The sequence below is a fragment of the Paramacrobiotus metropolitanus genome, unplaced genomic scaffold (genome assembly GCF_019649055.1).
Source record: "Paramacrobiotus metropolitanus isolate TYO unplaced genomic scaffold, Prichtersi_v1.0 Parri_scaffold0000060, whole genome shotgun sequence".
NCBI lineage: Eukaryota > Metazoa > Tardigrada > Eutardigrada > Parachela > Macrobiotidae > Paramacrobiotus > Paramacrobiotus metropolitanus.
In genome coordinates, this window is record NW_026570280.1 from 129318 (window position 1) to 142973 (window position 13656).

The following is a 13656-nucleotide window of genomic DNA, read 5'->3' on the forward strand; positions in this document are numbered from 1 at the left end:
GACAGCTGCGTTGTGCTTCGGTGGTGTACGACAGTAAGGATTCCATGTACGCACGATATGGATAAAAAGTCGATGCGTCAGAAATTAAACGGTTTGCTACAGTAATATTTACAGCCTGGAAAAGCGAGTGAAGAAAATTGTTTGTTGGTGCCACATTCTCGGCATCCGTCACCAGATCCCATCCATTATTAGCGTTGCGAACCTTGATAGCAACTTCCAGCTCAAGCACAATGTTCCCCAAACTAAGCAGCCCAGCAGTGCTAGGCGGAATGTAAAAATTAATGTCGCCGGCAGTACCGTCTTCCGTTAGAATTGTGGTCGGATTGATCTTTTCGCGCTCCGTGCGCCAGCGGTCGGTTAAAGTTGCAGGGACTGCAAAAAGTTGATTTTCCAGCTGCATGGCTGGTTCTGAATTTTCGAGCATCATCGCCATTTTTCAAAGGAAATCAGGAATGTGGGTAGGTGGAACACGACGCACTCGTTTTGTTTTTACTGGTGCGCGTTTTTTCTTTGCAACAGCGGTCGATTTGCGTTTACGACGTCCTTCACCCTGTTGGACAGCAAGGCGCTTAGCAATAGCTTCGCTGGCCTTAGCTGCAGCGTCTTTAATAACACCAGTCGCGGCTTCTTGCAGGTGTGGTGTAGCCGCATCTAGTGCTGCACGGGCATGTGGAGCGGCCTTACGAAGTAAAGGAGCCGCAAACGATGATATCTTGCTAAACAGATTTTTTAAGAACTGAGGAAAACCGGAACCATTTTGTAAGCTACCGCGGTAACGCAGTAATGGGCTCCCGCCAACCTGCTGCACAAAAACTTCATCGTACCGACGAGGATCTGGTACGTACGGCACAAGAGGCATCTTTTCAGTACAGTCGTTGCTGACGAAAATGTAATTTAACTAAAGATTTACCTATCTCAAACTTGGCATTATCCCCCAAGTCATTAGCAATAGTGATATGGATCGTCTCGAAATGCTTGCGAAGCACGGGAACATAATGCGGAATGTCAAACCTTGCCTCGACAATTTGGTTGACCTCTCCTCTAATAGGTACGGTTCGTAAAATCTGCGCCGCTGTATCTCCGATTAAACTAAAGTCGGCAACGTCGCAGTAAACAAACAAACTTTGGTTACCAAGTAGCGTGTTAATAGGACGTTCCGATACAAAAAATCTTTCCTCCTGTTTACCTTTGCGTTTGTCTAAAAACTTTGTTATGCGATCGCTTTCAGTTTCGCTAGGAACAGAGAACACCGTCCTATCAAAGCCCAAAATACGCTGGAGTGCCAGTGACGAAGGTGGAAAACTGGCTTCGATTCGCGGGCTGCCGACTGTAACTACTGCTTTATGATTAGTGGGTGAGAGAAACTTCACGTGTAACGCTTTCTGGTCAGGACAGGCGCTCTTTTCTTCTTGTTCACCTTCAGTATTTAAAACCCATGATCCAAGTACTGGAGTTTGCTGGTTGATTGTCTGCAGCAATAGTTCGTCACTTTTGTAATTACCTGGAGGAATCGTTATCCACTCGTCATGACTTTCCGTTAAAAGTAAAACGGAACCGTCGATTTTGCTGACAGGAGCAATGTCGTGAACAACTTGCAGCTTAATCTTTTGTTCCTGGTGAAGTGTATAGAAGGAATTCATATACTGTAGCTCGACTAAGGCTACTTCCCATTTTCCTTGCAAGGTCACGGGGTGCTTCAGCTTTGTTACCCAGTCTGAAGCAGTATTTGAGAATTTTTCATTGGACGCGTCGCTGGGTAATGTTACGTAGAAGGGCGCCCCGTCGTACATTTTGAATCAATCCAGGAATCGTGTTCAGGACCATACCCCAGCCAGCGTACAAGAACTTTTTTCCCTCGGCGTTTAACAATGTGGTCAATAGCATATTCTTTGTTGGTATCGTGTGCCACAGGGGAAAGTTCTTGTTCGTAGAACCTGCCTTTAATCTCGTTCTCCTTATAGTCCTTCACGGTATAGACTGGCTCAGTGTGTGGAATCACTCTTGTTATGGAAAAAATTTCTTCAGTAAAGCGCTTTTCGTAACCTTTTTCCAGTTTGCCTTTGTTAATTAGTAATCTGACCGCTTGACCGACTTTGTAACGCGGAATCTTTTTTTTGCTAGTCTTAATTAGTTTGTTAAAAACTTGAAGAGAGTTTTTCTGCGTAACGTCAACTGGTCGGTAACCGTGAGCCCGATGGACAGAACGGTTGTACGAGCTTACCAAATCATCCAAAACATCAACATATCGGGTGTGCAACCGATGGCGAAACAGGCGAAATATTCGTGACTTAATTGTACGAATTGCTCGCTCTACCATTGCGCACTTGATGTCTTCGTTTTCCGATGTAAAAAACAATATTTTGTGATGTTTCAAGTAAGATTGAACTGTGCTGTTTAACATTTCGCGACCTTTGTCTGATTGAATCTTTTCTGGAATACCGAGGTCTTTAAAGACGGCATCAAGAGCAGCTTTCGTACATGTGCCTCCTTTGTTTTTCATCGGTTTCACGCTTAGTTTTGTAGAAAAACAATCAATAGCGAAAAGTAGAAACTTGATACCGTCATTTTGATCGCTGTACTTCTGGAAGTCCGCTAGATCCACTTGAAATTGTTGCTGTAGATTGGTCACTACTATCTGAGTTCGAGGAAACTTCCTCTTCGTTTCCTTGCTGATGGTGTACTGATCTGCTGTCTGTAGCATTTCTTCCGGTTCAGCCTTGTCCTTAGACTTTTTCGCAGCCTTTCTATACCTCCGAAGCTTCCTGGGTCCTTTGGATTCAAGTACTTCTTCAATACCGCTTCCATCATCTGAGTTGCAACACGAAGACGTACAGTTAATTTTGACAGAGCGGCAGAAACGTAAAGCCGATGGTAGCCAAGATGCCATTATTACGACACCCTTATCCAGTTGCTTTTTGCTCGGCCTTTCCCGCTCTGCTGTGATCGAGTGAATGGGCGTTCAAATAAGTCGGTAAGAGGAACTTCCATCCGCCGCGCACTTCGATCAGATTTTTTGTTGCTTTTTGGTCTTTTCCTGTTTCGTGCAGTTAGCGGCACTGGTGATAGATCTCTCGATGGAGAGCGCTGCCTTGGTCGTGATGATCTTGCAGTTTTATTATAATTTTCTAAAACTTTCTGTGGCGGCTCCACAAGAGTAGATTTTGGTTGTTTCTGCTTTGTCTTATGTTTTACTGGAGAGGTAACAGGTGATGGTGAATTGGTCGTTGGTGCTATCTGCTCAGGTATTGCGCGAGGTTTCAATGCTAAAACCGTTCCAGAGTAGATGATAGCTGAGCCGCTTTTTCCCACTCGCTTATATTCTTCCGAGACAAAATTCCTGCGATGATGCTATCCAGCGTGATAACTTCGAGCGCTTCAGGCGGTTCTTTGTTTAGTAACGCTTGGGTAGCAACTTTGTTATCCATAACTTTTTTTGGTACAATAACGAACTCATCCATTATTACGCAGGCCACCTACCACACTAGCGATTATGGGTAAAAGAGCACCAATAAAGCCTCCTTGTTGCAGGATAGCTCGTTTAGCTTTAATGGGATAACGCCGTAACGCTAACAACTTCAGGGCTTTGCGATGTCTTCTGCACTTGACGAGGTCTTCCGAAGATAGGGAAACAGTATTCTTTACAATATTAACCGCAATTTCTTCGAGTGCTCGCAGCTGGTCTTTGGTGGTAAATCCCAAGAGAACTTTGCGTTCCTTCGGTTTTAATTGCTTCAAGGTGATAATATAAGGAGCTAACGCTTGCACTCGCTGCGACATGATGGTTGTGGCAAACTGTCGTCTGTTTTGCTTAAATATATGTGCATATGGTCATTAGGCATTACATGCGATCTCAGCCTTAAATAGTGTGGGCAGTTAACCCTCAGGTCCATAACTAAAGGTTGGTAGGCTTCGTCAGTCACTTTCCGATAAGCATTGGGGAGGTGCTGTAGCCCTGTTTGGCGAGCCAGTGTGGTGATCTGGTTTACATCGCGTACGTTTTTGAATAAACTTAGATACTGGGCGTTAAGCATAATGTCACGCATTGACTTGCCCTGCTTATACATGTTTTGCAAAATTAGAATAACTGACACATTTCTGTGGTGAATGCCTTGAGTAAAAAGTTTAGTGGCTCTCGTATCTTGACTTATAACTGCAGCTAAGTCATCCAGAATTAACAGGTTATGCTGCGCTGGATTGAAAAACTCTTCGTCACCTAAGACGTTTTCAGCCCCTTTGACGAACTCGATAGTGGGTATTTCTTTAAGAAGCGATTCAAAACCAGGCTGCCACTCGCCATAGCAGTAAACGATCCTATCAATCGGTTTGTCAATGAGTATGCTGCGGTTTCGAATGACGTTGAAAACAAACTCGGATTTTCCCGACATAGTGGGACCGCAAACGCACATGCCAAAGCACGCAGTAAATTTTGGTATTGATGGTAACACTGGGTACATGATGCAGGTTACTCAGGAAAATTTATCTAGTTAATGAAATTCAGAACACCTTAAATAAGTTCAAGGAAAAAAACACCAATTCGAGATAACTTTACAGAAAATAATTTTGCGATGCAAAACAGTAGCAGATTACAAAACACGTAAATACTAGCAAAGATAAGCTAAAGAACATAAAATAAGCTGGGCTAAACAAAGGTTACTGATTCGTTCATCATGTATAGACATGTTCGAGTGTCCAGACTCCATGTCTCGTGGAAGCGCTCCGTTATGGGCGAGTGAGATTACCAACCTGGACACCTGCAGGTAAAAAACTAATTACGAATAAGGTTGGTTCAAAACAAATGCGCAAACAAACTTACGTAGATCGATCTGCATCAGGAATGTAATGTACGGCATCAAGAAATGGTACTCTTCGTTCCACATTCGGTGTGTTACGGGAGCCAATCCTAACGGCAAATCGTTGTTCGCAGCACGGTATTCCGCTGAATCAATAAAAAAGTACCATAAAAATACTATACTACATAGTCTGAATTTAGCCAGCTTCTTACCCAGAACGTAAATGCCCGCGCAAATGTGGCATCCATGCACTCCACAGAATGTTTCGGGTGACACGGTGAAAGTAAAAGCCGGGACTCGTCGAATGCGTGAACCGTCAGGAGCCATGCATCCTCGTCGAATGTAGCGGCGCAAGCGGCGATTAATAAGCAAAATGGATTGCAGGATGCCCACCCATGTTGAGATACTCGTAATCCATTACGAACAATTATGTGGCTTTACGTATTAAAAAAAGCAGCCCAGTAGTTTACTGTGCACTGAAAACTGTTATTTTTCCCAAATAAGGGGGCATATCTGGAATATTTCCTTTTGGGGATAAAGAAACAAAGGTCACGAACTACTTTCCAGTTTTACAAAAAAGATGTCTCATACAAAGGCTACAGTTTTCTGAAGCTCACGTTTTTCGAAAAATTATCAAGGTTTTGTATTAACAATTAAGTTACAAAAGATAACGCCGGATGCGTATCCCAAAAAGGGTTTTCTTCCCAAAAGGCTACTGACAGGTTACGCTCACTACACGATCCAAGAAAAAAATTAAGAAACCGCAGTTGTACGGAAACACGTAATACTCTCACTGGATGACCGCGTTGCACGTAATACTGTCACTTGATTAGCGCCTAATGCCAATAATGGTCGAGTTCCGATAATAATAACGAGGTCTCCTGGAAGCGCAGTCTTTTGGTGGTCACCTGTTTCAGAACCACAATCTCAACATGGCGGTTCCACAAGCAAAACGTCTGTTCTGTAAATTTGTGCTATAATGCTGATGTTTGTTCCAACTGACGACATGTTTTTTACGAAGATCAGGTGCCTGTGTCCTCAATAAAATTCCGCACTTTTATCTACCGCTGATTCCTACAATTTGACACATACATGAGTCTCGGTTCAAAAAACAACTGTGTGGTAGAAAAGGCCTTGCTATTTATTAAAGGGCGTAAACAGATACTTCATAAGACCTGTTATTCGTTGCATTACGCTGCTACAATATGGCGAACCTGCAGCATATGATGCCTCAGCTTCAGGTCACCTCCGTTGCCGACCGACCCATCGGGAAGGTTTGTTACATTATTGCTTATGTAACTCTGATTTCATTACTTTTTGTGGTAATCATAGGAGTAGACGTAGTCAACATATTGTTAGAATCCGATACAACAAACAGTACAAGGTCCTCGAGTAACGAGAGAAACATAAGTAACAACCAATAGCAGCACATTACCGCAGATTTTTAGTGAATCAAAATCGATTAAAGTTACGGAGACGAACACTGTACAAAGTCTCAAACTGCAAAAACAAACAGTATACAACCACACTATTGCAATTCACCAACCAAACGTTTCACTGTTTCATAAACTTCCCGACGCAAACAACGACCACCAAGGTGGTACACGGTCGTAACATGTTGCTTGTAGGCTTGTTCCAGAACAAATGCTCGGATGCCGGATAAAGAGCGACTTCCATCACTGGCTTCCAACAGTTGATTGGCGATGTCCAAAAGCAGGGTCTCCATATCGCAGTTACCTATTCCTAAGGTACCCGTGTGCCGAAGTGGAATAGGTGGGTTAGTCGGTCGATGGAACCAGACATCACTGTCCTCATTTGTCGAGATCTTGCCTTCTGCTCGACGGCGGAGATCCTGAGAGGCCAACGTCACAGGCTGATCGTCCACGGGTTCACTTGCAGTTGCACCCACTGCTCCACTGATAGGTCTCCACGGACACTTTGCTCCCGATGCCAAAGGACACTGTTTTCCGTGTGGGCACATGTGCGACGTCATTGCAGATAGATGCAGAAGTCCTGAATTTAAGGAAAGGGGTTTGGAGTATGGCACTCTTATATCGCTGTCTGTGTCGCAATAAACGTAGTGTTTCATGGACAGAACACGTAACGCTGCCCAGACGAGCGTGTCGTGCGCAGTCAGTCCATATCCAAATACTGCAGCCAATGACCCATGACCACGTACGAGTCCCGGTAGTACAGTCCGCTACATATGATGTCATATGACCTTTCATGTCCAGACAGGCGCTCATTGTACACTGGACGTGTACCATGCCTCAGACGTGTACCGTCCACCAGACACGTTTAATCTTAGTGCACGTTACCAATTCGTTCTGGAGTCTCATTCTGCGTTTCTTGTCGCGACACCTACTTTCAATTGTTCGATCTCCTGAATTTGTTCTCAACATGGAGTACTTAGATTCCATCTCAATGGATCTGCTTAATATGAACCCGTTGGACTGGTGGCCGGACCATAGTAGCTCTCCATCCATAAGCCAGGGAAATACAACGTCGGTTATGCATAATTCTTCCCTTTCGCCCAAGAACGGAGACGCTTATCTGCCCTTCTTCAGGAGTGATGGTGAAGTGCTTACACACTACGCGCCGGTCAGTAAAAGTCATGGAGAATATGAGGCGCCGGTGATTACTATTCCTGAGGCAAACGGTGGAACTGTATCTGCACAGGTGGGCGGAGCCGAGATATCTGATTCTTCAGTTCCTGATATCTTTTCTATGACCAACGACGAGTTTGCGGAATGGCTGACTTCGACCGCTACTGCTCCGAATGTTGTTCCGGCTCCTTCCTCGATTGGGATTAATGAATCATATGTTGGGTCACCACCGGACAACAATGCACACACGACCGGGAATTCTGGCAGTTGGCTTACCGACTACAGTACTCCACCTTTTGTACAATCGGTTGTACAGTATACTGATGCTGCTCAGCCCATTCCAGCCCAAGTTACTCGTGAAGAGGGAGATCCTGCCGAGCTGTTGCGGTCGTTTTTAGGTCCCAACGTATTGACTGACCTAGTCGAGCATCAAACCGTGGTTGCGTCCTTGAAACGACGAGCGCCCGATCTGGATTGCAAAGCGCTGAAAAGTGTGGGTGGACAAGAAACCCCAATATTCTGAAGAGAAAGTCCACCTTCAGTTCGGTACGAGACGCGGTTATATGTGCTTAACCATTCAGGAATTTCGAATCCTCGCGACGTACATTTTATCTGCCGAACTTCTGTTGGATCTGGACAAACTGAAGAAGAACGCTGGTCAGAAAAAGGTACCGACGGACGACTATCGCCCAATCAGCGCCACCCTACGTGCGGAATGCGTACGAATGAATGACCGCCACGAGACGACGGATCAGTTCGGAAAGGTCACAGGAATCGGTACACCTTATCTCCGCCTAATCAGGTTATCAGAGCAAGGAAATTTCGCCCGTACACTTAAAATTAACAAGGCTGGGATAAAAGCCTTTCGTTCCCAGCAAACAGTTATCGAGAGCATGATTGTGTACAAGTACGATGTGCCTAAAAAAGTGTTGTAACATTTGTTTTTGCTTATGGTATTAGTTTCAGAAGTGTTAATTAAACTGATGAGCTGATTTTTTAAGTACATTTTTGAGCGTTTGTATTACCAAGACCGGTATGGGTGTTTTGCTTCTCAATGTAAGATGATAACTGCTAGTTTGACCAGAAATAAACCTAAATAATGCGGTAGGAACCCTGTGTCGATACTCCTGCACCACGTCAAAACAATCGTTTCGACCTACGCGTTACCGTGCACTGCAAGCCGTGGCCATGAGCTGCTACTGTATGTTTTTGTCCGTATCAAACGGAAGTTCTGTGTAGTGCGTCGCAACACAGCGTAAAAAAATGGGTTTGTTTGCAGAGCAAACGCAGCACGTTGTATTCTCCAAGCGCTGTTTGCGAACTCAACTGACAACCAAACATAACTGATAAATATGCAGAATACACAGGCATTACGTAGAAAAACAAAACACGAAACTTAATAAAGTGATACGCTGCACCAGGCGCTTAAGGCAGAAGAGAGAGACAGCTGGACTGTAATGCGCTGCTGCTGCTGGTTGAGCAAGCACGCGCAAATCGAGGCAACGTGGAGTACCCATTCCAGTGGATGTGCACGTTCAGATTGCCCATTTCACTATGAGCGACTGAACACGCACTCATTCCTCATTTGTATCTACACGGTTCTAAACGGGTTTTTGTCGAGTTACTTTACTTTGTGAAACAACATTTACTATTCAGTAATATGGACAAAGTTGACGGGTGTGCCGTCGGTGCCCACAGGGAAGCGGAACGCGAGTGGTTCTTTGCGTACCGCAAGTATATTGAGCAAGTATATTGAGCGCTGTATTTCTGCCTCGGCGAACGAAGTTGTTCCTTTACCACCTGCCGACTTGGGACTGCGAGCTAACCACGTTTTTTGCGGAACTGCAGGCTGCCACATCTGTGCGCTGCTGTTTGGTAGAGGTACCCAACTGTCGTTGAGCTTTTCTGTTACCGCATTTGCTTACTGTAAGTGTCGCTGTACGATCTTGTCTGGTTTTTGCTGTTGTTTAGCCTTCTTCAGCTTCGACACGGCAGAAGACCTTCCAGACGAGTACCAAAGTGTGAAGGAGCGGATGCTGACCACAGAAACGGAAATAGTTGGATACTACACTCATCGATTTGGGTTCATCGCGCACCGTACGTGGGGTTTGTGCAGAACACGTGAGCACCCGACGCAGGAATTCATTGTAGGCATTGCGAGCGGCGATCTTGTGGAAGCGCATGTTGTTCACCCGGATGAACCCATTGTGTTTGGCAACCACAATGAAAACCAGAAGCTTTGGTACGACAACAATGAGTGGTACCTGCGAAATGCTATCGAGGCGCCTATTGGAACCGTGGTTGGGTATCCACCATCAGCGGTTGATTGGGTCCCCGACCACAATGCGTACTGTGGAGTACACGGCTGCCACGTTTGCGCCTCGATGTTTGCCACTAGTACGTAATGTGTCAAATTCTACTTTAAATATTCAACTGTTCAAAACGTTTCCTTAAAAGCAGTTCAACTTCATCATCAATTCAACGTTAACTTGGATGTTGACATTGATCCGGTCAAAGACCGTATGCTGAGTGCGGAGTTGGCTGTAGTGGAGCCATACAGCAAGCGGTTGTTGGTCTTTTACGAGCGTAAGCCGACCAGAACATGTTTTGTTTTCGTTTAGCATTTGGTGATGTTCGCAGGAATCGGTAACGAAGAGATTTTTAAAGAACCAGACGACAACGAGATGCCGCTGGGATTTGCAGAAGTTGTAGTTGATGGCGGTGCTATCGAGCAAGCGGAACACGAACCGTTAAGTGAATCCACTGAAGAAGAGGCTGCACAAAGTGAAGAGGAGGAGGAGAGCGAAGACGAACCACCTGACAGCTCCTCTTCGAACGAATCTATCGAAGAAGAAGAAGACGTTGAATTCTTCGACTCAGGATATGCCAGTTTTCTGGTTCCCCCTGAAGATTCGGACGAAGAAGTGGAATAAGCCTGTCTACTAGAATTGATTAACCGCCATGCGCGGATGGTTAGTACAAGCAGTGAATCTGTTTTTTTTAAATACACCCATAATAACTTACACACTTTAGTTGGAAGGTGATGAACGCTTCCCTTTTTGTTCTTGCGATGGGAAAGTCGTGTGTGAAGCAGACAGCGGTGTTTTTGGTAGATTCGAAGTTTTAAGTAGATTCGAAAAGTTTCCGTCCTGACTTATTTTTTGTGAGAGAAGCGCATTTACTGGTATTGTGATTTGCGCTTCTTCTGGTTGAGCACCAGTGATAATTTGTCTTTCTGTTAATGGTGGAATACATACTTTGTGCCACTATCTTGTCGAAACGATAAGCAACAAGTCTTACTCTATCAAAAGATCTTCATTTCGGAAGTCACTAACAAGAAGAAAGAACCATTTTACATAACCGTACATCTTTTTATGAACAGAAGCTTATTGCTGTATCATCAACGATGCAGAAAGAATTACATCAATACCAAAACTGACAACAGGTAAACTGTAATAGAGATGATTATCTGCATTCCAGCAGAAGCGTTACAAAACAGACCAGTTTGGAAGTGATTAGGATATCTGTTCACTGAAACACTTCGTTAAAGCCGTCATCCTCATCCGTATCGGTGATGTCGTCAGCGCAGTTCATTCCACAGTCTTCATTCTCCTCTTCATCGCTATCCGTGGTGTACAAATACCACGCCTTCACCTTTGGAAACCATTCCCCCTTTTTCAGTAGGTACATACGATCAGTCTGGATCGGGTTTGCATCCAAATCCAAAACAACGAGATCTTACAACACCGACAGCGCCACCACCTCGGTCCAGTCCGCAATACGATTCCCAGCCAGTGACAGCTTTTGCAGCTTAGGACAAGCCTGTGGGATACGCTGCAACCCATCCTTAATTCCGTTGTCGTTGACAATTAAGACACGCAAATTCGGAAGAGCTGGCAGGTTGTCCAACGTATTCAAACCGCACTCCACCATCGCTAGCTTCTCCAGTTGACGGAATTCCTGAAGGGCGTTCAGACATTCGTCATCAGCTAGTCGTCCGTCCAGGACAATCTCCCGTGCGGTTCTGTCCTGGCGCCGCAAAAACTCCAAAGCACTCACACTTACTCGTCGAGAAAACATAGTTAGCAGTTTCGTGGTTAAGCTATCGAAAACCACGAAAATGTGTCACCTTTAAAAAATTAAAGTCTCAAAGGTAACTCAAGAATTAGCAATTTGAAAAATGCGTTCGGTGCATGAGACCGGACGACCAGCGCGCTTCAAGTTTCGGCAGACGTGTACTGTGCACGGTACACGTCTGAGGTCATGTGAGCGTTACTCACCGGTCACCAGACGTGTACCGTGGCACGGTACACGTGTGACGTCGACAAAACCTGTCGCTAAGTCGTAGCCATACTACTAACATGAGATGTAGACCAACCGGTATTAAATTTCTTGTGCCCGTACCGGTATTTTTTACCTACATAGTAAGTACAATCAAAGTTGGGAACGGCCAGCACCTTTTTCTTAATAAATTTATCTGGGAAAACAAAATAATACTAGCAATTGTCCAGTGATGATGGCCAATAAGCATTTATTTACAGAAGCGTTTGCAAATCGAAGTTGCACTTGCGCAATTGTTCTCTGTCCGTTCTTGCTTGTCTAGGCGTTTTCCATGTACTACATCAAGCTCCTTTATTAGCACAAGCCAGTCAAGACAGGGTAATTACCTAGTGTAGTGAAAAGAAACCACAGTACAAGTTAAGAATTACTGCGCATCAAGCTAAAACACTCCGTAAAAGGTCACCATCAGAAAAGAACTACAGAGGACTTTTCGCTTGCCTTGTTTCAGTAAGAGAAGTGACTGCTCTTGATGTTACGGTTGCCTTATTGCATGAACAGCATAGATTTTGCAGAAATGGTACATTTCTGCAAAATGCTATCATAATGTAACACTTCTGCAAAATCTATTCAGTTCGTGCCAACCGACGTTCCTTTGCATCCACTCGAAAATCTGCGGTAGTTGATTATCCATGTACTCCGCTGGATAATTATCCACCATGCAGAAGCCACAAAGTAAACGGTACGTTTTCTTTCTTGTGTTCATCGTCGTTTTGTAGTCACTAGTAAGTCGCTACGATACGCGCACGGTCGTCACCTTATGCGGCGCCCTAATTTTTTATGAATTCTACAGCTAATTGTCTAAATTCGTCAGCTGCTCTACCAAAGCAATTAAATATTGAATTCTTGTTTATATCCCTGCGTTTAATTGTGGCAAACGCGTATCCAGACCAGATCTGCAACACGACCTATTTCGTCCCAATAATAAAACCTACTCAGTCCTACTGGCTACTGACTACAAAAAAAAAACATATCGCCTTTAGTTTTAACAGGGGAATACATTGATTTCGATGTAATCACTAATCAACATCCAACATAAGAATATCGTAGTTACTAACTATGTAGCCGTTGCAAACGTAATTTCTGGTGACGATGAATGAACGAAAGAGGCAGCGAAATTTCGCCATAATGTGTTCTGTAACATCAGCAGATACTGGTCCTTTGCATACATGCCAAAGAGCAGTATCGTTGACTTTGCAAAACACTAGTGCAGTCATTCCCGCAATGAACCATTATTTTTGTTGAATTTTAAAATAGGTTAACGTGAATCCGACACACGTTTTGATGATTGGGTATAACTGCTGTAGTTAGTCATATTTATACGCTTTCCGTTGCGGTGCGTTGCCTCGGCTGTCGATAATTTTATCATATGTTTTACCAGTAGCAGTGCGATTTTTTTGGCGAAACGAATCGCACCGCAACTGGTAAAGCGGATGATAACATTATCGCCATCCGATATTATACAGACTGCTTGCAATTAAGTACAAGTCAAGGACGCTCGTAAAGCGTTTGAAAAACGATGGTACAATTGCTCCTGAGCAAAGCCATGTTATGGTCCTTATAATCTCTGCAAAACCGCTGTCGAGTGCCGACCGAGACTGCATTTCACGCAAAAAGTGATTACGCAAAAACAGGCAAACTGGTTTAGGAAAATAATAAATTTTTGTAAAATAAAATGACGAATAAGTCTTTCTTGCCGGTTCTATGGATAGATTTTGTTCTCCGGCTAAAAATACCTCTCTAGCCTTTGTAGGCAGAGAAGTATTGGCATTTGATAAATTTCTACAAAATTTTGCGATTTCTTGCGGTCAGTTAACTCGTTTTGGTTTCATGCTGAAAATTTATTATGAAATTTATTATATATCATGAATTTACTTTTGTTTGCTTAGAACTTATAAAGTCTCATCAGTTCTTTAAATCTG

The 13656-nt window shown here is 44.1% G+C and overlaps 1 protein-coding gene across 1 annotated transcript; it reads right to left on the reverse strand.

The window, feature by feature from the left end:
* Positions 1-11134: 11134 nt before the first annotated feature.
* Positions 11135-11476, reverse strand: LOC129593167 (acidic leucine-rich nuclear phosphoprotein 32 family member E-like). Its single transcript, XM_055489373.1, has one exon. The coding sequence runs from the start codon at positions 11474-11476 to the stop codon at positions 11135-11137; it is 342 nt and encodes a 113-aa protein (XP_055345348.1).
* Between the last annotated feature and the right edge of the window lie 2180 nt (positions 11477-13656).